A 26813-nucleotide genomic window follows, 5' to 3' on the forward strand; every position below is an offset into this window, starting at 1 on the left:
AAATGCACTCAATGATTACTGCTCCCTGCAATAAATATCAACATTATCACAGCTAGCTCAGTGACATGGATGTTGATTAGGTTAGATTCTGTTCTTTTGTGTTTTGTTCAGTGTGTTCACTCATACTGTGTTGTAATTTAATTTAAAGCAAAAGTATACTTTTGGTCAACAATGATTTCTTTAATTTACTAAACCTAAATGCTCCAAAACATACATTTTGCATCATGCACAATGCTGAAATATGTGATTAATCGATGGCGGCCGAATTGACGTCATCGCGATTGGAAACGTGAATAAGCAGTACCTGAGCGGATGAAGGTTAAAGAACGTGATATTTAACTAAGTTTATCGCAAACTTTTCACAACTAAGATGTTTCGCATTTGTAAATTTATCACGTGTGTAATTTGACTATACCATTTTCTATACAAACTTTTTTTTCAGTAAACCGTTTCACATATCTTGCTATATTTTATGGACTTTCTGTAAACGGTTTTCACAATTATGCATAGTCATCTTTTACCTGTATTAAATAGCATGTTTCCCCAAAATTGAACTTCGACTATACCAATCTTCATAGTCTTGACACGAGCAGTTCCTCCGCATGTGTATTAATATATCTGTTGCAAAATATAAACTTATTAAGTCGTTTCTTCACACTTAGAACGCTTTGTTTTTAATATGTTTTCTCCTGCGTGTTTTAACATATGCATTGCAAAATGTGAGCTCCATATAAATCTTCTTTTCAACTGTGTGTATTCATGTGTGAGAGGTTTTCTTCTGTGTATTAAAATGTCCTGCCAAACTTAAAAATACACAAAATACTTTTCTAAACTCGTCATATGTGTTGCTTTCCACTTACGTATAATGAAATTTGTCTTGCCAAGCTTGGACGAGAATAAAATGAGGCACTAGAATCAGAAGCTGCTAGCTAGATTTTATTGCTAGATTTTACAGGATCGCGGTTTAAACCTTATAGAAATGTGTTGACATACAGTTATATTAATAAATGGAATAAAATTTTGTTTCGACACGTGTGACGTTTTCTTACAATACCAGATACGCACAAGGTAAGGAGAAGGCTTTTGAATAGAATTTAAAACCTGATTTAACAACTTTTCTTATAAAACGGGTGAAAAGTTGGTAAGTCAGTAAGTCAGTCAACAGCTGAGTACACAATGAAGAATAGGTAAGGAATACGAAATATAGCTATGAACTTTATTTTTAGCAACCTAGATGCATATTCACTTTACATCATCATCCCGCGCTTTAGAAACGACAGTGAGCGAAAGAGAGTAGTAAATACTGTGCAACGAAGTTCTGGTACACAAACTCATTCCGAACATACACCACGAATTCCGTTAAAGTCAATAACACTTTAGATAAGAATGACATTAAGGTCGCTTTAAAATCGAAGACGTTAACAACTGGAGTGAAATCATTATCACTATTATTAGTGAGTCTTCTTTTGACACATACAACCTTAATACGATTTTTGCGTGAAGTTCGTCTGATCAGTTTAACCCATGTGGAAGAAAGGACGACTTGATTTTTTGATCGCTTCTTTTCTTCAATTTGCCATAGTTTCCGCAAATCTGCATGAAAAAATGTCTTGGGAAATACAGGGTGCGGCACGTAAAACCGGCCCGTCGTAATATTCTGGTATATTGTGTTTTTGCCAACACTTAAATAATCTACCTTCCTACCAAGAGATGGCGTGTCGAGGTCGGGTCGCTTACGTGACCTGCAGCAGTCACGTGCAGCCGCAACCAGTGAAACTTGTAGAAACCAGTTGAGAAAAAGGCCTCGTTGTGTTAAGCCCGGTGAGTGTTAGTGTGATAATGCCGTATTCGATACCCGAGCGTGTTGCCATTGTTGAAGGGTTCACTCTCACTGGATCTTTTGTGAAAACAAAGAATTTGTTTCGGGAAAAATTTCCAGGACGTTCTGTGCCAGCAAAAAGCACCATCCAGGAATTGATTGAAAAATGGCAGCGTACAGGGTCGGTTCAAAATGCTCCCAGGAACAGACAACCATCTGTCTGCACACCTGAATTAAAGATGCAGGTGGAGGAGATAATAACAAGAAGTCCTCAAAGTCAACCAGGAGGTTCAGTTAACAGGTTCATACGAGTGAGAGAAGTTGCAGACGTGTTTTAAGGGGACTAAAGCTAAAACCGTACCGGATAAGTGTTGTGCAAGAACTGAAGGAGCCTGACCTGCAGAAGAGGGAGCATTTCTGTTCATGGCTGTTGAGCAATGTTACCAGACTTGTCCACGTGTGACTTTTACTTATGGGGGCTGTTAAAGGGAAGAGTATACGAAACAAATCCACACACAATTGAAGAACTCAAGACCAGGATCCAGGATTTCACCAATAGCATTATAACACCAGAACTGACAAGCGTATATATGAATCTCCTCAATCGTGCCCACATGTGTGTTGAAGTGGGCGGAGTACCCTTTCAGCACCTGCTGTGAAGGTGAGTAGTCACATTCAATACATTACATTCCATTTATGTGTTGTAGTTAATCATATTCAATACATTTCATTTTATGTGTTCACTTTACGGGCCGGTTTTACGTGCCGCACCCTGTATAAATATATGCGGTGAAAACGGGCCTGCGCAACCACGTATCAACCAGCAAGATGCAGCCAAATCGAAGATGATCCAGAAGGCCCTAGTGTTGAAATAGACATGGAACATGTTTGTTCTGCTGGATCTACACTTGTAGCTGATGAGGAAGATGCACCGTGATTATCGATGTCGCTTAAACTTGTTACCGTTATCTCCATTATATATATGTAGACTCAAGAAGAGGTATATTTGGAGTCATTGTTTTCAGATAAACATTTACTTGATGAATCGTCATTCGAATCTTCCTCGGCGTCAGTCATTTTTCACTATGCTACAATCCCTGTGACGGCAAGGCAAAAGCGCAGCTCGTAGATTAGATGTGGCACAAATTTGCCGCAATATCTGCCAAAATTACGAACTTAAAACATGTCTTTCAAAACACATTTCGTTACAAAGTGGAGGTATGTCATTTGAAATACTTTATGTTTCCTTTAATATTATTGTAAACCTCTTTTGTAAGACATTTATCGTGAACTGATCATTTTTTCAGAACTTAACATCTTGTGAGTGCGTCAAATCTTTCTATATCATATGTATAGTTACATGTCTTGCCAAACCTGATACCAAACAGTATCCTATTCAACACCGTTTGCATGCTTTGTTATTGAAATGTTTTAATATTGCCACTTACCAAATGCGTAATGCTTGTAAATATTTTTCTACTCTCAGTACGTGTGGTTATTGTCCTGTGTGAATTAACATGATTTACTATGTGTGAACCTTGAGTAAATGCAATCTTTGCTCGTTGGTGTTTTACTTTGTTACTGAAATGTCTTCTAAGTTTGAGTGTAGACTTTACATTTTTCCACATTTTTTCGCGTATGACTTTTTCTTCCTGTCGGTAAAAACGTATTAACGTTGAATAAATTCAATTCCAGCGTCCTTGCACGTGTGATGCTTTTCTTCTTTGTAGATTAACATGTGTGTAGCCAAACTTGAACGTTGATTAAATGCTTTACCACACTATCGGCACGTGTGATGCTTTTCCCCTGTGTGGATTAACATGTCTAGTCAAATCTGAACGTCGACTAAATTACTTACCGCACTCTTGGCATGTGTGACCTTATTCTCCTGTATGGATTAACGTGTGTGTAGCCAAATGTGAACGTCGATAAAATGAAACACCACACTCTTGGCATGTGTAATCTTTTTCTCCTGTGTGGATTAACATGTGCCTAACCAAATGTGAACGTAGTTTAAATGCCTTGCCACACTCTTGGCATGTGTGATGCTTTTCTCCTGTGTGGATTAACACGTGTGAAGACAAATTTGAACGTTTAGTAAATGATTTGCCGCAAACTTCGCAGGTGTGATTTTTTTCACCTGTGTGGATTGATATGTGCCTAACCAAATCTGAACGTCGTTTAAATGACCTACCACACTCTTGGCAAGTGTGATTTTTTTCTCCTGTGTGGATTAACGTGTTTGTAGCTAAATGTGAACGTCGATAGAATGAAATACCACACTCTTGGCATGTGTGATGCTTTTCTCCTGTGTGGATTAACATGTGCCTAACCAAACTTGAACGTAGTTTAAATGCCTTTCCACACTCTTGGCATGTGTGATGCTTTTCTCCTGTGTGGATTAACACGTGTCTAGCCAAAATTGAACGTTGATTGAATGCCCTACCACACTCTCGGCATGTGTGATGCTTTTCTCCTGTGTGGATTAACCTGTGTGTAGCCAAAATTGAACGTTGATTGAATGCCTTACCACACTCTTGGCATGTGTGACGCTTTTCTCCTGTGTGGATTAACATGTGTGTAGCCAAATGTGAGCGTCGATTAAATGCCTTACCACACTCGTGGCAAGTGTGATGTTTTTCTCCTGTATGGATGAACATGTGCTTAGCCAAACTTGAACATACACGAAATTTCTTTCCACATACTCCGCAGATGTGGGATTTCTCACTTGTATGCAGTAACTTACCGTCTGACATATTTGAGCTTTGACTAAAGCGTTCATCAGTGTTTTGGTACGTATGACGCTTTCCACTTTCCTGTGTCAGCATATGTCTTGACAAATGCGATCGCTGAAATCCTCTGCCAAACGGCATCGATGTATGACATTCCTGATCTGAATGAGAAATGGTATCCTCTAATATAATAAACGTACTCTCTTCTCCGTGGGAAGCATATACATTATCGGGCCTGTAACATATTCAACAAACAACGAAATGTGATTGGAGATAATGATTAAGTAGCAAAAAAAATAAATGTCATCATTGGCTATATTTCATGATAAAATTACCCTCAATTTGTTTTATTACATGAAATATTGTAGAAATATCAACTGGAGTTCCATTGAGAAGTCTCCATATCTTTCTACTTTCAAAATAAGAGCCTGTAGCTTTTTCAGTATATCAAATTGAACAATCATTTGTATCGTGGCGGTTATAGGTCATTGACCATGTAATGGTGACTGCTTTTAAACAAATGGAGTGTATGAGAAGTAAATGTCATATCTGTAGCTTCGTGTGGAGAATAAACAGATCTTTGATCCAAGGGTTTAAGAACAACTCAACTTATTAATAAAAACTCTACCGAAGATTATCCACTTATATTATCATAAAAGAAACACGCAAGTCGTTTTGAAAAAACAAAAAATAACATACAACTTTCCAAGCTGAGGCAGAGAAACTTAACGTAACCAGACTAAAGACGAATCGTTTAAGCGTAGTGATCGTGGTTCAGTGGTCTAGACGCTTGACCGGTAAACTGGAGGTTCTTCCACCGAATACACGTCGAGCAACTTTTTTTCTCTAATTTAGGAATTTTGATTGCGATTGATCGGCAGACAGACTTTTATTACATTCATATATTTGAATACTCGTATATTCAATACTTGAACTATCCAATTTTCAGGAATAATACTAGTAACAATAATAATTATCTCGTGAAATATTTAAACAATAAAAAATTATTATCGCACAGGTCATACCATTACAAGCAGAAACGTGATATTAGAAAAAATATTTCGGTTTTCTGTAATGCTGCCCATGAAAAGACGAATTTCTTATCTCCATTCTAAAACAAACCGAACAAAATCGGGATGAGGCTTAACATTTTAATTCGAGATGGGGCAAGGGACAAGGCTAACTCACAATATCTTAACGCTTTAAAGATGAGAATCGAGACGAGATGAACAGTATCGTAAACATTGCTCGTCTCATCTCGATTCTCGAAAGGATAGGTTATATGCCACTCTTTAGGTATCAATTGCTCTGTAGACTGAATTTTATATATTATTTTCTTACTTTGTATTATGGTCTGTATATATATATATATATATATATATATATATATATATATATATATATTAGCAAAGCTTATATAATTACATCTGCAAACTCCACAAGTTAATTTATTATAACCCTTACTGTTCAATGATATTCAGTTGTTATTTTTTTACAGTTATTTTCCTGAAATCGTGCAATACAATATTTTCTACAGGAAGGTACGGAACCCCTTCTCCGAATCCCCTACGTTTAAGTAAGTTTTGCCAAACTTCAGGGCAACTTTAAAAATTTTAATACCATTATCATCATTATTATAATTATTATTATTATTATTATTATTATTATTATTGCTGAAATGTTGTAAATTTAATGGTTCAACCTATTTCACCCAACTCCCATTTCGTGAGTATTGTGCTGAACAAACACCGTGTGTATAGGTTTTCTCCGTGTTCCGCTTCCTTCCACTTTCTTTTTGGAATATTTCTTTCATTCTCATCATCGACTTATTCTGTAGCATATCCGGCATCACCATTACTTAAAATATTTTCTTACGGCTCTTGTGAATTCAGAATCCCTACTTTCTACACGAAATTTGTCTCGAAACTTTCCGTTATAACATTTGGCTAGTTGTAGGGACTTATGGAGAGGGTATGTCCTGATGGTCCTGACACTTCTCCCAAATCCCGACTATTTTGTAACTTTTGGCTAAGGCTACCGGCGATTTTACAGGCTTTAATATTATGTGTCCTCGTATGGAATTTCCTATCTATATTATTATTATTATTATTATTATTATTATTATTATTATTATTATGGCTGAATATTTGATACCTCAATATTACGTCCTACTGCAATGCAAAAAAGCATACTGAAATTACGAAAATGAAAATAAATACTTTTGACCCTCTATAAGGAGGTATTGAGTTATAAGAGATACTACAAGAGAGTTATAAGAGAGGAAAAAGGTGTCAGCTACTTGGCAATAAGAAATTCGAAACTTCGGATGCCTTAAAAGAAGCTAAGTAGGATTTGTCTTCATCACGATACTCTTTCTAAGTAACACCCCTGATTAGGGTAAAAGATGTTGCATTATGGATGCGTTATATTGAAATATCATCAAAATATACAATTGAAGTAGTTATATTTATAAATTTTCTTGAACAAATATATGGAACGTTTTGAAAATGGAGAAGGAAAACATTATTATTGTTTCTAATATGAGTAGAAGAACAGTTAGTAACAATTCAGGCAATTTTATGACTCATAGGTCTGAAGGATGACCCATTTATATTCATGAATTGTTTTTGAAACAAGCGAAGTTTTCAGACAGTAGGAATCGAGATTGTGACGTAATGTAATTAGTTTTTCCTGTGAAAAACGTCATTTCAACTCTAACTTGTAAGAACAAGAGAAATTGACAATTTTTCATTTTATTATAAATCAGTAATATTAACATTCTAAATTATAAATGTTTTCTAAATATCCTCGGAGAGAATCGAACCGCGGACCCCTAACACACACAGCAAATGCTCAAGCCACTACCCTAAGAACGCTCTTTTAATTAAGAATTGCGAATCGCTCTTTTATGTAAGAGTTTCTATGTAGCGAATTGCAATCGTGCTATTAACCATGGATCACTGATTTTGGTCAAGATAACATAGTGTAGTCCAGAGAATTGAACATTAAATTTTAAAAAGACCCAAAGTATCTCCGTAACTTATCTCTATTATATTCGGTTATTCTTGTTTTACAGATGTTTCCAATAACCTTGAAAGACAGGGACACGAACACAGATACATCGAGGACATTTAATATTTAAAAGTCTTTCCAATTGGGAATCGAGAGTGAGACTCCGCAAAATAAACTATCTGATGTGTGGGGTGCCTGGTTCGTTCCCAAGGCAAGTAAGGTAGAGACGGACATCGTGCTTGTGGGTTATCTCGGGATACTCCGACTTTGTCATTCCAAGAATTCGTCCATCATAATTCACTTGCTTTAATCATAGTCTCCCTTAACCTAACAGGCATAATCGTTGGACATTAAAGGATTTAATTTTCGAACTGTTAACTCAAACAAATCCGAATCGAAAAAGTTGTATTTTCTATTGGTCATTAACGTTTTCTCACGAATATTATGTAGAAAAAGTCACGGCGAATCGTAATTCTATTCAAAAATGAAACTGCAGACTAGTAATACCTAAACCTAAAATGTAACCATTACATATCCTTTGGAACTTTTCAAAAATCTGCACGGATATTCCGGAAAGTGCCACTGTTGGAGTTGTTCGTTGAAACTCTGGGTCAAAAGCATATGACCCACTGCGACCAACCACCACCACCATGACACACTACGACCCACCACTCACCATGAACCACTGCGATCATGACCCAGAAGTATAATTCTTCTGCAGAGGAAACTACAGATATGAAAGATTTAACTCTCATAAGCTGCATTTGTTTCAAAGAAGTCGTAATTACCTGCTCAAAGACTTAAGTCCGTTACGATATCAGAGTTAACCTGGTACATACCAAAATACTTATTTTGTGCTATATGGAATAAAAATTTCATTATTATAAGTGTAAATAGAGACGGATATCACTAACTTTATTTATATATCATTACTTTTTGTGTCAGAGAATTTAAAAATCCGAAGAGATTTTTTCAATTCCAGCTACAAGAAACTGACACTATCTTTACAAACAAACAAAGGAACGATATAATAACTTTTAAAATATTGCAGAAAATACGTGATTTCCTTATGTATACCAATTTCAAATTGCGATTTTATATAGTCTGATACCTTGAGATAGTAAAATTTTCCGTATATTGATACGTAGGTACGTATTTACAACTGATACATTCTTATTAAATAAATACTTTTGACAAGCATAATGTTTTCAATTTCTTGTAATTTCAATCTACTTATTTGAAATACATGATATAACGATTCCAGAATTCCACGATAAGGTAATATGGACAACCATTAGATTATTCGTTACTCTTAGTTATTACTAGTGCTTTTATGTTTGTGCTCTAAACATGGAATTTAAATTTATCGTAACCCGGTGTAATGTCATTCGCAGAAATCGAAATATATACTGCGTTTGGAATGCTACTATTACACGGCTTTTGCAAACAATCCTCTCGAGTGTTATTAGCATCGTGAAACACTCTAGTCATTGTTGTTTTTTTACGCTAAAAAAGTAAATACGGCGTGCGAAGATAATTGCTACACTCTGAATACCGAAATATTAAAGAAATATGTTATGCACCACATTATAAAATACAAGGAGCTGAACTATTTAAAATAAATAATTGAATATGTTGAGCGTCTACATTTAAGTGGCATTTTATTACGTTACGTTCACTCAAATGGGTTTAAATTCGTACGTCAACTCTTATAATCTAAGTGGTCTCTCCTGTTAGAGAAAGGACAGTTGGCACAATAGCTTTTTCAGTTTTAAAAAAGTGTCGCGTGCAGCAGTGTTTTCGGAATTACAACGTTCTAGAGTGAGAAGACGAACAATCTGCATATTATACCTCAGTACAAAAAATTTGACATCAACCTAATCTGTTATTAACTACAGAAATGGCTGAATCCATTGAAATTAAATTTTACATGTCTGCCATTAACCAGACATGTATGATGTATCTCATTTAGAAAACTTGTTATTTTTTTTTTACGTTACTGTCTCTAGAATGAACATCCTACAAGTAAGAGAAAAGCTATAAATGTTACACTAAACGCAGAGTACCTGATGAGTGGATTATGCTTTGGAGGTGAAAATTGTCATGAAAAATCTTTGCTCTATACCAGTGAGCAAGTTATCTACGACTTACGGGATAAAAACGGACAATTTTGCGCAGATTTCATAATACATAAATTTACCATATGATATAAAATGAATATATAATGTACAGAACTTCGTCACGCATTGCTTGATGCACTCAAGTGATCACAATGTTGCTAGCATAAAAAATGTAGAAAACTACGTTTTTAAGGGGATGTTGTGACATTAAGCTGTAAACTTCAAATCAACTTATAGACTTCTTTAGATGTTTTAACAATAGCAACGTCAAAAACAGCAAAAGGCTTGTAGTATACGACTTACAAAAATTTACTGCGAAACAAAGTATTTTCATTATTTCTCTTTCAAACAATGCCTTTATCATTTCCGAACGATCTTCATTACTTATATGGAGAAATATATCTACTTACTTCTTTGGGAAAAATATCGAAGAATTACTACTTCTTCCTCGATAATTCACATTAATATTTCGTTTCATTCAAGCGTTACTACAACGCAATACTCAGGGAAGAACACTTACGAACATTCTTCACTACGTATATCTACATACCTTTAACGGCATCATATAATACATATATACCATTTTTTAGACACAGTTGGAGGAATAGAATTACGTAATACTATATGACTAATGTTTTAAAGAACACTGGACATATATAAACACAACGTAAAAACAACAAAATAATAATAATTAACATTTGAAATAAATTTTCAAGAAAATCTTTTCCCGACTTTGCCATCGCATTTCGAAGAAAGTATACATTTTATTTATACTATTTCAGTCAAAATATGTTTTCTTCGCATAAATGCGTTTTGAAACTAGCCCACATCTCATTAAAGTACGAGTTAAGATTAAGTTCCTGTACAAATCCTGAAGCAGGGACAATAAGCAGATGCTTGGTTCTGGTTGTATTTACTGTACTATGTGTGAGATTTCAAAGTTGAAGTTAAGCATTGGCTTTCTGTGCACTTTTTTTGCAGAGGTAGCACCCTCATGATCAGGTGTTTGTTTCGCTGGTTACAATAAAGTACAACATACTGTACATACGTTCGCGAAATTGTGAATGAGGCTGAAAGAGTAACTTAATTGCAAAAAACGTGATCTTCATTTGAAGTTTTCATAGTAATTTTCAATGTGTAATTTTAGCAGTAATAGCTTAAAAAACAAAATATATATTTCACTTTAAATTTTAGTATACATTCAAGAATATACGAAACTCGTTCACCCAGTGAATAACCAAACCCTAAGTCCAAAACCTCATAAATTTAACTTCTCGATTGGGTATCATCCTACACTAAACCATGCAAACTTGGATCATTATAGCCCATTCTTAGGGTATCGTATCAAATAATATTATCTTTTCGTTTTTGACACAACAAAACGTCACAAAAGTTTTACAATTCACAAGCATAGTGACGCAAGCGACGTGACCCGCCTATCGTAGACATATCGATTTCATTATTTGTGTAAAAATGTGATGTCTCCTTATTGTAAATGTAAACTAAATATATAGCACGTAAAATTTCTTTTCGTTCATCTCACGCTAAGTAAGTTATTCATAATTTAACGTCTTTTTTCCTGATTGTTAATAACCCTCTGTAACCCTTTCAGCCCTGACCTACACAATTGTGCAGGTAGGTACAATCACCAACATATAGAATACCGGCCGAACATTATGTTTACACTAAGGTAACTATAATGAACTAGTTCAAAAAGTTACAAAGTTCGTAAAATATCTGCGTTTATGAACAACTGATACGGTGTTAGCTGAAACTATGGAATAACCAACGTAAATGTCGGAACGGTAAATTCTTGTAGTGGTTAAAACATACATCATTGGCTCGAAAACGAACAAATAACAGCATTGCCTAGTACTAAAATAATATTTCAAAGCAGGATAAAGGTTAAAATTCGCGCCACTGAAGAGAAAATGTGAAGGTGGCACATTTTTATTAACTATTCACATATCTTCTACAAATATCTGTTACATAGCTACAACTTTTTTATGCATGGCTAAAAGTATCAACCTGGTGGGGCTTATTAAACACTTTATACAATACCCAAATAACAAGTTAATATCGTTTCACAGTCAACTTCCAAAATATATTCGAATTCAATATTCAAACATGAGGTAGTACATCTGTAACAATTTGACCCCATATATTAAGAAGATCGAAGAAGGAATCTGTTCCTTGAACGCTGGATCTATCTAAAATATATATTACTAGTTATTCATTACTTTTTCACTTCTATAAAGATAAATGTTGAAAAAACTTGTTAATTTGAAGCACTTCTAATTTGAATAGAAAGTTAAGGAAGAACACAGAACGTATCGTTGGGACGCTGACTCGATCGCAGAAGAGCTGCTCGACAGCTTATACAGTTTTTCTATATGAAAATCAGATAACAGGATTACTAATCACATACAAAACAACAGCTGCTACATACCTGTTACCATTTTCGTTTTATAGCGATAAATGCTGAAACCGGAGACGGATAATTTTAACCACGTCCAGTTTGAATTGAATTTACACGGAAAAAATGAACATACTATTTGAATGCAGAATCGATTAAAAGAAACTGCAACGTGATAGACTTTTAGCACTCTTCTTCTAAAAAAATAACTAATGAAATTGGATATAATAGTGAATTTGAACTACTTTCCTATTTGACATGTATACAGTTAAAACAAATTAGCCGTGATATTACGCTAGATTCGACACCAGTTTTGTAATGTCTGTTCTAAAATAGTGTTAAAATGTGTTCGTGTCTACATAAAACGATTAGTTTTAACACTGATACTTTCTATATTTTATCATAATAATGATCGGTAGGTCATTTTTGAAGAGAAAAACTGATTTGACAATGCGTGTACGTGCAGAAAACTGATGCCACCGGCACTAACAGTGAGTAAAAGGTTTGGCCGCATAGCACACACTGGCAGTAAATTTCGGAATAAAGAAAAAATAATGCATTGCTGTCAAAAAACTGTGCTTTGGCATCGTTCTATATTTTCTTCAAATATATTCTTACTTGTTAAATAATTATTAACTTGTTAACTTATTAAATAAATATTAACAAATGTGAACATATAGGAATCCATTTTGAAGTAAAGATAGGAAACTGTAAGTATATATAACGAAACCTGGTTTAACAAACCTTAAACCATGAACACATGGTCTAAGATAACGTATGTGAAGTACAAGAAAAGAAATATTAATAATATATGTGAACATATAAATACATATTTAGAATGAAAATGTTTCAACTTCCGTGATTTGAACCCACGCCCATTTATTCCAGACAGCATTGCGTTAACCATCTGACAACCGAATCAACCTTGGAAGTTTTGGTTTGTCCGTTTAATTTACTGTGCAAAAATGCAAAATTAAATCAAGATGTAATTTGTTTCGTGCAAAAATTGAGTACTATACATAGCATAACACCAGAAAGACGTTTCGCCTATCACGACCTGAGGCTCATTTTTTGGAATTTATAAGAAATAGGACAATGTTAAGTTTGAACTTTATTAACCAAGCCTCGTATTTGGAGGAGCAATCTTAAAAATTTTTCAATAGTTTGGTATTTTGTACACTTGTGTTAGTAAGCCCAACTCCGGTCTTACGGCCATATATGCTCAACAAACAGGGACATTGATCACGTGAGTGCTGCATTTCTGGTGACTGTTTCCTTATATCTGAATTTCGGGACAATCACCCTGCACCTACGCACTGTTGTAACTAAAAGACAATAGGACGATAATTCCGGTCCCGATGCTAGGAGTGAAAATCGGGAATTTTCCCGGCTGACCATATACAAGCTTTGGTTTGCTAAAAGAACCTTCAGTGCTTTGCACGAACGCCTGGTCGTCGCTGGGAAAGGCACCCACGAAGGCAAGTGGGGTGCATTTTTGTAAAGTAAACACACGTTATACTCTTATTAGTGCTCCACTTGTACGGATTCAGCTTCGCAAGCTAAATCGCCCTTTGCATGCGCGAGAGCCATTTTTTTTTTTAGTTTATCATCAGTGATTGTACGATATTTGCATACGCCTTCGTGTAAAATATTTTTTCTAATATTGTGCAAAAATCAGCAGTGAAGTGACTAGTAGAAATGTTTTAGCACCTTAACATTCGTTTGTAATTTCAGTATTGTGTGACAATTTTGGCTCCAAATCATTGAAAAGGTCGGAATAATTGTGCCGGCTTGGACGATCGCTTATTACTATCAGCAGAAAACAACTGAGGACTCTTGTGATTATCCGACGTGGAACGTCTCAGATCATTATAACTGCAACGCCCCTGAAGGAGTTGACCGGTCGAAGATTATTGTAAGTAAAATCTTAATTTTTCAATTGTGCCACACAGCCACCTGTATTAAAAGAAAAAAAATAATATAAAGGTGGAAATAAAGAAGTCAAAACGGCAGTAAACATATACAGTAAAAGCTACTTGTTCATTTGTAACCTTTTGATGTTCTTTTACTTTGTATGAATTACATTCAGTATTATTAGATTTTGCATACAGTTTAACCAGGTTTCGTGATTTGCATCGCAAAATAATTTTAGTTTTTTAATATCTGAGCTTAATTTGATAATTTGCTCACTTTTCCATTTTTACGATATCTACGCTTTGTCTACCGTTCTCCCTAGCTTCGGTTTATGATAAAACGTAGGTACGGAAGAAATCTTGATTTGCGGTAGCAAAGCTGGGATAAACGGAATAAACTAGTGACAGGGAGAGGGAGGGATGTGTAAACTTTTGGGAAAAAGGTGAAAATCAATATGAGCGTTATGATTATATTCACAAAATTCTAAAAACGAGAAGAAATACGATTTCACGGCCACAGAAATAACCCATGCAGTCAAAAGAAAGGAATAGAAGTGTAAGGTATTTGACAAAAGCTAGCCTCCACTAACCACTGGTCAATAACATTTAAGATATTTAGAAGAAATGCAAAAACAAATTATTAATAACAAAACAATGTGTTTTGAGAGTAAAATATAGCTTGTAACAGGCGATATTTGAACGCGGGTTATTTCAAAAAATAGCACGACATAGTTCCGATGTATTCCTGCGAGAGCTTGCACATATGATTTTCGAAGTAAGATTTACACTGCACGAACATTATCTAACAAAGCTACGAAATGTAATTCCCGCATGGATTATTGGTGAGGACACATCTTTCTGGCTTCGTAGATTTATGAAATCAACTTTCTAATCATCCTTAAGGAAGTAAGTAAATATCGCAAATTTGGGAGATCACTCTTTAAATCATCGGTTCCTTCCTGTTCCCCCCAAGCCATAGATAGGTGGGCAACATGGAAATTATGAAATTTTTCTCTACGATGGAAGACCAGTTTTAAAACTTGATAACGACCCTTCTTCGTAACTGTCTAAATACTATATCCTTGATCTTCGTTTTCCTGGTATTCCTATTGCATTTCCCGCTATCACCATGGTGATACTATCGGAGTGCGGAATAAGATGGCCAAGCATGCTTTTTCTTTTTTTCCTAGTATTTTCATGATCTGTTGTCCTTCACTAACGTCCCTTAGTCTTTATTCATTTTTTTTTCTGTCCATGTTATACGCAACATTGTGAGCCAATACCAAATTTGAAGTGCTTCTAACTTGGATATTTTAGCTTTTCTCAATGCAAATCCTCGATTAATCCTACATATGTGTAGACGCAACAGTAAGTTATGAAGGTTGTGTTTAATAACTTTTGCCTGATCTTGATCTACAGATCCAAGGTTTTTTTCTGGAGGCACATGTTTAACCACAGACATCTAAAAACCGTAAATAAAATTAAAAATTGAAATGGAACCGGCGGCAACTATATGGCAGTGTGTAGTTATATGGCTGTTTTGAACATACGCCTTAGATTGTGCACCTATTTCGATAGCGTATGACTCATTCTAAATATTCTCTGTTCGATTCGCCTACAGTTTGTTTTTCAATGAATTAAGCATTGTAAAATATGTTTGCTATTGATACTAAAATCAACTTATTCCATAAGAGAAGAGAAAAACCGAAACAGAAAGATGGAACAGGAGGGAAATGCAGACTGTCCATGCTTAAGAGTTAAAACTTTGTTGTTCTGTCCATCTTTCTCTGTCTCAGCATGATACACATTATTATATTCATTTTGTTTGCATTAATTTTCCTCTCTAAGAACTCAACGTGAATGTAATATTCCTATCTATCTAGAACTTCTCTAAGTGATGCCGAAATATTCATTCTTTCTTGCTCCAATTGGAGAAATATGCTGGCGTGTCATGTTCGGTGTCCAGCTATAAGATATACACTGAAACAATTCACCTGGATGAAGGAGCTACTATTTCTTAGAACGCCAACATACTTAAATGTTAGTGGTTAGCTGACTAGGACAAGTAATAAAAAATTGGATTAGAAAGAAATAAGTGAATATTTAAGAAATAATTGTAAAAATTCCGATTAGTAATGTAGCTAAACGCAATCATCAAAAGAAAATGCATAACATGGTGAAAATTAACCATAAAAGAAAAATTGGAATAATACATTCCGAATATTAAAATTACGAAAGGGGAAAGAAAAAAATTACACAAAGAAACGATGGAAATTGTTGCAGATCATGGTTTCTGTAATGTTTATACTAGAAGATTAAATATCAAATATGATTAACCATGTTACTGCATGGTAGACCAAACGCCGGACTAACCTATCGGCCATGGGTTTACGCTCCCTACAAGCAACGACTTTTGTGTCAAATATAATGAAATGCCACATCATCGCTTTTCTGAAGTTTGATCCCTCAGATATAAAACAATCAATCTATGTGACTACTCTATCTTTGAATTATACTATATTCAACTTTTCAATTTGGAATCCATGCTTAAATTTGTACACGTTTAAATATTTGATTCTGTAGCTATATTTTCCACATTTCAAGTTGGTAGTATTGTTATCCTGGATGTGTAGGCCTGAATCAGAAATATTCGATTAAAATTTTCTATGCAAACGTAAAAGTTATAAAATTGCCTTCTGCCAATTTTGATCACTCACTACGGTACCTGTGATTCGAGCAGGTATGTTTCCAAACCTAGTAACTTATTGTGAAATAGCTATCATTTCGCTGCGTTTTTTTCTTTTTTTTTCTTTGGAAGAAGAAGGTAAGATGAATATTGTATAGAAGCTGTACCGCATACGGGATGAATAGTGTATAGAAGCTGTACCGTATAAAAGATGTAAAGAGTAGTTACCAACCTTATCTCTCAAGAGTTGTGTTTTTTTGAGATTCCTGAAGGCAATGGTTTCATGGTAAATTCAAGATGAAAACAATAGTGACTGGAGAAAGGTAAGATCATTATGTCGTTTCATTAAGTTTCTGGTTTCAAGTTTGTTAAAGTTGAGTTCTACGCTTATATAGAATTACTATTGATGCGAATACAGTTATTATTCCTCTGGACATTCCTGACTGGGTATATACTATTCATTTTCACTCCGTTTGCTTGTTTGGAAATAGTTCCGCGGGTGTGCTAATGATGACACTAGGAAAGTAGTACCCAAATCATGTGCTGTCATATGATATTATTGCCACCTCGTATACACTTTCGATATTTCGTGAGGTTTTACGTCACACTCAGCTAAAATATAAATTAATCGTTTAACAAATTGTTCATTACAATAAAGAAGTAATAAAAGTATCATTTAATTTACCTTCACGATTCTCATACTACTTGGATACAAAATAGAAAAAATCTATGTTGCAAGTGCTATGTTGCTACTTGCTAGTATCCTATGAACTTTGAGCTCTCTGCAAGTCCTAATCGAATGTCAAGCATGTAATACTTTGATGGTAAATTGTCAGTATTTTGAGAACCTGTAATTTCAAAACAAACTTCGAAGAAATCTCAGCATTCCAGTTTTTTTCGCCAACTGGTAATACTACTTGAAATGTAAAATTTAACTAATTTTTAAGGTTTCACTCGTGAACTTCCTGATTTTGTATGAAATACCTCAGCGTTTATAGCTTCAAGTGCAAAAATATGGAACTGTTTAAAAAGGCAGTATGAAGTATGATAAAAGCTATCAATACACACAAGTACTGACAAAATGGTAGAAAACTCATATCTTGGTGGAATTCAATCGAAAATAGTGTGAAAAACTTTTAAAAATCGAGAAAAAGTGCAAATTAAAGAAAGAGAAATATACGTGGAAACACAAAATATATCAAAAAACTGATTCACAAGTAAACAATAAACCATTAGCTCCATAACTTTCTCGTCATTCTTGGTTCCACGTACTCTCACGTTCCTGCACTTTTGATTGGATAATGGAATATATTCCCCCGTGTAAGAAATATAATAAAAGTAAACAAAAGATTTTTTTAAAGCAGTTTATATCTTTCACTCATAAAACCTTGGATTCATAGCCATCATCGTGCTTTCCTAATGTAAACCTGCAATCCAGAATGAAATTCAGCTTAGACAGTGTAGTTTTCTAAGCTACTAAAATATTTTGTTCGAAAGGCGGGATGTACTTAGTAATTTCGTATTTACGATTATATTCCTAATCTGGACAGTACAGGGCTAATTTATAAATAAATAAGTAACGCTTCGCTGGCATTTTATGAATACATCTCATTAACCCAAAATGAAATTTGACTTAACATCGTTCTGAAATGAATTTAAATAATAATGATGATGTCAGGCTACAGGAACTCTATATAGGAGAACGAAAAGTCCATTATAAAATACAGTTTTCAAATGTACTGCGAGAACATTATCTGATAAAATGCTGCTGCCCCTTAACAAAAATTGAAACTAACGTTACTCAGAAATCGATTAGTAGTCATAATGAACACCTCCCTTTAAAGAAAAACTAAAAAGAAGAAGCCGACGTTGGGCACATTTTTAAAGGTAATAAGATTCTATTTTGTCAAAAAACATACTTTGCATAGTTATTTTGTATTGATAAATCTATTCTTAATCTTCTATTCCAAAGCTTTTCTTAAACAAAGAACACAAAATCCTGCGGGACTTGTATCTAGGGCCATTCTAACTTGTCCAAAATCAAAAGCAGAGTAACAAAATTTATTTCACTCAAATAATAAAAAAATCTTGATCTTAAATTACATTCTCTGCAATTAGAAGCAGAATAACTGGCAATAGCTGTTAAATTTCGCAAGATGTTTCAAACAGATTGGTTGGAAAATTTTTCAAAATTTGTACCTGGGATATTCTTAAATTTGTCTATATTCTCAAATAAGATCTCAATTCATTTCTCTCACCTAAAAGAATTGAAACGGTCTCAAATTATACCATCCGCAGAGTAGGAGCCGTTCTGAGCCCCAAATTTAAAAGAAGTTTAATGCTGCGATCAAAATTTCTTTCATTGTTTGTCAGTACGGAGATTAATACTTCCTTCTTCACTAAAAGAAATACTCACGAGTTTCTTGCCTCTTATACTAGGAATAGCAGTATGTCAAATATATACCTCTACGATAGGCTCAGAGCACCGCCAAAAAAAAAATCGAATTGGAAAGCGCTTGAATTAGAACGAGCTGAAACTTTCTTTGTAATTTCCAAATAAGATATTCTTAAAATTTCTAAATTGTAGAAAGCACGAACTCCTAATTTGTAACACATAACTACTAAAAATGAAAATAAATAAATTATTTATTCCGTAAAGTTGGTTGTAGAATAGCTGCAAGTAAAAGGTAAAATCCAAAACAAGGAAATCCGAAGTCAGTAAAATACTTCCATTCCTTCTTCTTGAAATATTATCAAACGTGCGGTTGGTAATAATACTTTTTCCGCTTCTCAACACAAAGGATATAATTTGAAAGTGTCTTATCCGTAAAAACTGAGGGAAACACATTTGTTGCTATAAGATACAACATAAAACATACAATTATGTGCGTAGGTAACAGAAACTAAAAATTATCCTTTTCTATTTTTTTTACCTACTCTAAATTTTCACTTCTCATTTAGGCGCTCTGAGGGACTAAGTTGGAGGTGTTTCACTTCAAATCGCGTTATCGCTACCCGATGAGTGAAATAATTAGTTATCATACTCTACAATCTACGAAGGGATAATAATATCCTAGGCAAGAGCTATACAATTATACCCAATCGTTTTATTTGTAACGTTTAGAATTTGGATCTATTCATGGCGTGCGTTCTTCTTCTCACCACAGGGGTTATAATTTGAAATCACTCCATTTAAAAGACAAGTGAAATGACTAAAATTTTTGAGGGACTTGCAGAAAGAATGGGCCTAGATATGAATCACAAACAATTTCTTACTTTTTTATTTGAGACCCGGAATATTCCCGGGTTTTCTCCCTGGCCTAAAAAATCCCGGAAAGGAATTTATTTCCATTTCTTTACTTTATCTTCCAAATTATAAGAACAATATGACTAATTACTTTATTTTAAAATAATAGGAATTACTTCTAAATTTTAAAGAATTTGGACGTTAAAACATTTAAAATTATTTGACTGTACTTTATATAACTAACAATATGATTTTCTTAAATTCCATTTCCATTTGAACTAAAAGTAGGGTAATTGTTTAATATAGGGGAAAAAAACTAGCAAAATATAGGATGATTTACGGAACAAATGAGTTGATAGTGATGTACAAGTACTCAAGAAAGTACCGCACACAAATTTTTTCGGGGGTAGGGGATTTTCACGAACCGTAAGTGTAAGAGGAAGTGATTTATATGAGAAAAGAAAGTGAATTGCTGGTAACGAAGATAGAAAACAACGTGCCCAGCGGGGCTCTATCACACCTTCAGTGGCTACGCTCGCTCGGCAATGCTGTCTGAATTTAATGTTGGTAACGTAATTTAACATATGAAACCATTAAAAAACCGCATCAGAATAGAATATCGCAAAAAGTAGGCGCATATGCTGGTCCACCAAATATAAACAATAGCCAAAATAGCAAAGTACTAAATTACAAATGATGAAAGGGAACCATTTTATAAGTAATTTAGAATTACGTAGAAATAGAGATGTAGCACTATTAAAAAACCCTGAAACAGTGTTAGTAATAGAGGTCGGTCTGTCTCCTATCTCTGGCTTGAATTTTTGAAGAGGTACTCGGACTTCACTTACATGTAAATTAAAGCGTGACATTTCGAGAAATGGGCAGGGAGAGAGGTGGTGTGGCAATATTACATGCAAAATTATAAAGATAAGAATTTTTCTTGCAAGTATTGCGGACATACATATTTATGCCTAAATGTTGAAAAAAATTGTAGGACATGTGTCTTCTGGCAGTTACCCAACCTAATTTGTTTATAACTTGTAAAAATTTGATATGTTTATATCAGTGGTAGAGTCAAGTTTCGAAAATCCACTTACATGTAAACTTAAACTTTTTAGCGGTTTAAAAGTATGCGGACTTACTATACCATTTTTGAAACATATTTTCTTTCGTAGAACATATTGTAAATAAATATCCATTTATGCGTACTCTCTAAATATAAAATATTAATAAAATACCATAACATCGTTCAGAATATACATTTTAAAGACTCCTCTGGGGACAACTGTAATAATATACTGATATAAAAACGAATTTAACTTTGAAGTTATATATAGAAACAGAATGCATTTTTATGCGTGATTGTTCATAAATTCCCGGAAAATTCCCATGTTTGGGATCTTCCCGAAAAATATCTTACTGGGAATTTACACACCACTAGTCCTGTCATGTTCTCGTCATAGGACAGTTTGTAAATGTGGATAAAACCTTCGCCGTTGCCGACCATTTGTGCAAGTGGTCCCGAGTTCGATTCCCGACGTAAAAGTGCTAAGAATTGATTTTACAATCAATTACTTTAATTAATTATCCGGCATCAGCGCAGAAGTTAGAGGGAAAAAAAGAGACAAAATCTATTATGCCAATAGTTTCGAGTAGCATGTTTTAATTATATGATATTGTACTTAAATTCTGAATTGCAAAATAAATTAATATCAAGATAGAATATGTATGGTAGGAGAGCTGCAAAGTAGTACTATTCTATTTTTTTTTTTTTTTTTTTTGAGACTTGGTGTCTGAGTGGTAAAGCTCTGCTTGTTCGTTTAGCTTCCATCAAGCGGGTTTTGTAGTTGAAGAACAAAAACGTGTACGTGGGTTTTCGCGGTATTCTGCCGTTTCCTTCCACTTTTCTCACTCTACCATTCATTCATTGCTGTCATCACCGTCTGCTTCGGTGCATAATTAAGTAACATTAAAGTAGAGGTAATAAAAACTAGAACCCCTTCTTCTTAATATATAAAATGATTAGCCCGCTGGCCGGACTGGGGCTTAAAAAGCATAAATCACATTTGGCCTGAGTAATAAATCTTTAAATATACAACCATACTTCTCGGGCCTAACTTTGTAAATATGCTTTACAACGATATTTATTGGACAGTTCTTTCTGGAAAACTATTAAAGCACAACTGCATAATTAAACCTCCAATTGCTGTAAATAAAAATACAACTTTCAACAATACAATACAAAAATGAAATCTTTAAGTTTTACGTCCCACGGTTATGCCGGTTAGGCTAAAGGAGACGGTGATAATGAGAGATGAGTGAAATGGTGGAATGAAGAAAGTGGGAGGAAACGGGAGAACCCCGAGAAAACCCACGAGCACGGTGTTTGTCCACCACAAAGTTCACTTGGCGGGGGCTGGGATCGAACCCAGGACCCCAAGCACCAGAGGTGAACGCTCTACCACTGAGCCACCGCGCCCCCCACAATACAATACAATACATTACAAAAAATACAACTTTCTTTACAGTTTCCAGCTAAAGATATTCTTACAACTTTCTAAATTGTAGAAAGAACAAACTCCTAATTTGTTACACTTAACACCTAAATAAGAAAATAAATAAATTATTTATTCAGTAGAGTTGGTTGTAGAATAGTTGCAAGTAAAAGGTACAAATCCGAAACAAAAAAATGAAATGAAATCTTTGAGTTTTACGTCCCATGGTCATGCCGGTTAGGCTAAAGGACGCGGTGATTATGAGAAATGAATGAAATGGTGGAATGAAGAAAGTGGGAGGAAACGGGAGAACCCCGAGAAAACTCACGCACACGGTGTTTGTCCACCACAAAGTTCACTTGGCGGGAGCAGGGTTTGAACCCGGGACCCCATCCACCAGAGGTGAACGCTCTACCACTGAGCCACCGCGGCCCCCAATTCCGAAACAAATTAGGAAAATATTTCCAATCCTTATTCTTGAAATATTATCAAACTTGTTATTGGTAGTAACAGTTTTTCCGCTTCTCAACACAAAGGATATAATTTGAAATTGTCTTATCAGTAATAACTGAGAGAAACAAATTTGTTGCTATATGATACAATATAAAACATACAAAGTGCAAAATATAGCTTGGATAGGAAACTATTACCACTGGAGACTCCTGTGTTTTAAATTTAGGTGAATTTCCTATTTATGTAGATGCTGGAATGGATTGTTTGTTAGAAAACAAATTATGAACAGTGGCAGATCCAGAAAAGTAGTATGAGAGGGGCTTGATTTAAAAAGACTTTTTTTTTTTTTTTAAAGAAATCACTATAGACTTTTGCAGACTGGGCTTGCAGCTTATACACGTAGGAATCACTAGCAATAGATTTTTAGGCGAATCTTTACTTTGACTCAAACAGTGACTGCAACGATTTATCTGATCCGGTGTTCGGAGCAGTTTAGGAATGATTCCCAAATACTCCAATTTGCTCCCAGAACCGGATCAGTTGAATCGATTATAGTTACTGTCCAAGTCAAAATAATGTACAATCTTAAGAATTATACTACCAACCCACCTACACCCTACTGAAGTACAATAAAAACATCCAAAAAAAACATATTTAGTCAAACCACTACTATAAAGCTAACGTAAGAAGGAAAAAAAATTAAAAAAAAAAACATTCATCACTAATTATAAATTAGTGAAGCATGACAAGGAAAAATAAATTACATTTCACCAAGATGATGGAACAACCACCAGCAAAGCAAATACTTCGCCAAATACTCAAATGCAAAGCAAATCAAGAATAAAAATAATATCAATTAAAAAACGAAAGCACTCGCCGTTTCGCCATACCAGAACACTCATGAATAATGAACTCATAGTTTCTGATTCCCGAAAACCTAAGATAGCAGCAACACATGCGCAATACTCAACTACACATTACTGAAAAGGTTCCTTTCTGCACAGACGTAGATTTATTAAAACGAGCAAACTTGTTATTATGACAAATAAGAGTAACCAATAAACGCTCACTTTTACCATACGTCGGGAATATCTTCAGCGTTCGACCACAACCATCACAGGTATTCTCTAAATCAATTGAACCACAGTGCTGAAAGGCGATATGAGTTAATATCCGAATCTAATACAAACTTATTTAAAAACGACAAGTTCAAATTCTTTGTATTAAATTCATGTTACGGTGTCTCAATCGCACTTGCTAACTAGATCGTCGCCATGAAACGAAAATTCAATTACCCGCTCACCGCATTCCACCAGCAACAGCACACACATACAAGCAGACATAACATGTGACCTCACAGTACCAAACTGCCATATGGCTGTACAGAGACACTTAATGGGAAAATATGAACTACCACCAATCACTGAACTAAGATGTTACACCAAAAACAAGAACAATTCCAAGTGACTCACGCATAACAGTTCCAGGAAGTGACTAAACCTTTAAGAACCGATTAAAGTCACTGTTTTTGAGTTTAATTACAGACGTGCCGTTAAAAAAAATGCAATTTTGGGTAGGTTTCAGCCTGAAAGTTAGAAACCTCGTAAATCTTGAACTGATTAGTGTCCCGATCATAATCTTGGACAAAGGGAATAACCATATCAAATCAGTTTACGAAAATGATTTTTTCTTTTCGTCAGCTGGCACTTTTGTGGGACATATGTTAAACTATTAGAATGTGGTTCCATAATCGGTACCAGAAAATACATAATTTCGTTTACAAATCTCGATAATTCAAACTAAGTACTGATACCGGTACCATCATTATAATATCAATGTTACTAAAATGCATGCAGTTTTGTGTAGAATGTAAAATGTTTAAATACTGAATGAAAACATTGCATGGAAACGTATGTTTAACATACTTTTTTGTATGTTGTTGAAAGTAACCACACCTATGAAACATTTCACATTTCAATTTCAACAATTGCATCGAAGTCCAATTATAAGCGCTAGTATTCTACGAAACTGACTAAACTTTGACAGAAATTCTTTTAGATTCAGAGTGTTTTTACAGTAACTGCTGTCCATACCACTGTAACAAACCGTTCCGATAAATAGAACTGATGCTAACCCCCAACATTATATATATATATCTTACTGTGTAGTTGAAACTTCCTGTTTACAGTTCATGGTTGTACCGACAGAGGACTATGAAACGCCTTTCATATTTCGTGCAAACTAACGACCGATGTGCAAAGTAACCCCGTGTTACGTTATCTAGTAACCACTGTAAACGAAATGGAGTATCAAAATTGCGTGTGCCAAATCATGACACGGACTAGAAAAATGTTTGGGAATGAAGGAATGCATATAATTATGAAATTACGTCCCTAATGTATTGTGGTACTTCGGCACACAAATATGCAAGCAAAGAAAGCATTTCAGAGTGTTACCTACAAAATACTTAGAAACGTTTAAGTACACATTCAACACGCAAGACATGTAAGTTTATCCTAAATAAAGTATTTTGCTCTATCCTCGTTTACCAACATTCTGCGTAATGCCCTTATCTGCACAGCAATCTTCTTTATACTGGCCATCTAGCGCATGCTCGTTAGAGTTTCTTGTACATCTATTCATATTCATGTACGTTTACTAAGCCCCTAAAGTGATCCTATATTCAGAAATGGAAGTCCGTACCCTAGAAATGATTGCTGGGAATTTAAAAAGTAGACTTGCTTGAAAGAAATTAGTGCAGCTATGAAATGGATTTGTGTAAGGACATCTACAATTAATGAACATCCATTGTTGGTAAAAATATTCTTTATTTTGTATTTTGCCAATGTCTTTCTAAGCCCTCCGGAGAAATGAGGCTAGACCCCTTTGAGCTAAATTCTGACTAAAATTACAAACATCTATAATTTTTGTTCCAATACATTTCATTCCACGTTTAATTTGAAGATTTTTAGGATGAATATTATTCTTGCGATTTATTTTACAAGTCTCTATATAAATAAAACAATATCGTCGAGTACCTATATTTTAAACATGTGCAATAATTAGTGAGTAATTTGTAATCAACAACAAAAGAATCAATTTTTTTTTTCAAGATATAAACTACATAAGACTTCTTTGAGCTGTAGTTTAAATCTTGAAAAAAAAAATTCCTTTATATCTTGACAAAACATCGATTCCTTGTTATTATTTGGTATACAGCTAGTGTATGTGTGCCAAGCCATTCCCAAAGTGTAGATTTCTAACTTACGTTCGATATATCTCCCATATATAAATACCTTTGTGAAGCATTGCTTTTAACCAACAATTTTCCGAACCCATGTAGCCGTATTATCAATCTGAGCCAATTACTATATGAAAAAAATGAACATTACCTTTCTGGCCGAACTGAATTTAAATTTTTTGTGGTTAGTTGTTGGGAGTCATTAGAGTACGACGCGCAAGTCTCCTGAACCACTCTTTTTCTTAGCGTTTCTATATTACTTTCAAATGCAGGATCATCTTCTACTGTTAATTCTGATTTCACCCTATCAACGTTTAGTTTCACATCCAAAGAACACATAGCTGTATCCTTGTCCATTGTTTGCTGTCCTTCCGTTGTAGATAATATTAACTCTTTGTTGTCAGTCATCAGTGCGTTTGTCCACCCTTTCCCTTCGAGTGGATCTTCCTGAGGTAAGTAATAAACAATTTCTTCTTTACACATCAATTCCAACTTAACAGCCGCCTCACCAGCCATTGTGAATTGAAGTATAATAAGAATTTAACACTAGTCTTATACTTCCCTTATATTTTTTTTCAGTTATTGGAATGATTTACGAGAACTTACAGAAAAGTAACTTTATTTGTCCAATCTTCTGCGGTTGCGTATTTCTTTCGTAGATTGATTCTAGGTTACTAGA

The 26813-nt window shown here is 34.6% G+C and overlaps 1 protein-coding gene across 1 annotated transcript; it reads right to left on the minus strand.

The window, feature by feature from the left end:
• Positions 1-26813, minus strand: LOC145690906 (uncharacterized). The gene is made up of 2 exons (XM_081766333.1): positions 26286-26813; positions 1-4786 (listed from the first exon to the last, which is right to left on the minus strand). The coding sequence occupies exons 1-2, from the start codon at positions 26648-26650 to the stop codon at positions 3700-3702; spliced, it is 1452 nt and encodes a 483-aa protein (XP_081622459.1). The 5' UTR covers positions 26651-26813; the 3' UTR covers positions 1-3699.

This window comes from Thermobia domestica, chromosome 7, assembly GCF_964235325.1.
Source record: "Thermobia domestica chromosome 7, izTheDome1.hap1.1, whole genome shotgun sequence".
Taxonomy (NCBI): domain Eukaryota; kingdom Metazoa; phylum Arthropoda; class Insecta; order Zygentoma; family Lepismatidae; genus Thermobia; species Thermobia domestica.

Coding starts and splice junctions, on each gene's coding strand:
- LOC145690906 (XM_081766333.1), bottom strand. CDS start 26,650: ATGGCTGGTGAGGCGGCTGTTAAGTTGGAATTGATGTGTAAAGAAGAA. Junction 4,787..26,285: donor AATTCAGTTCGGCCAGAAAG/GTAATGTTCATT, acceptor AATATGTTACAG/GCCCGATAATGTATATGCTT.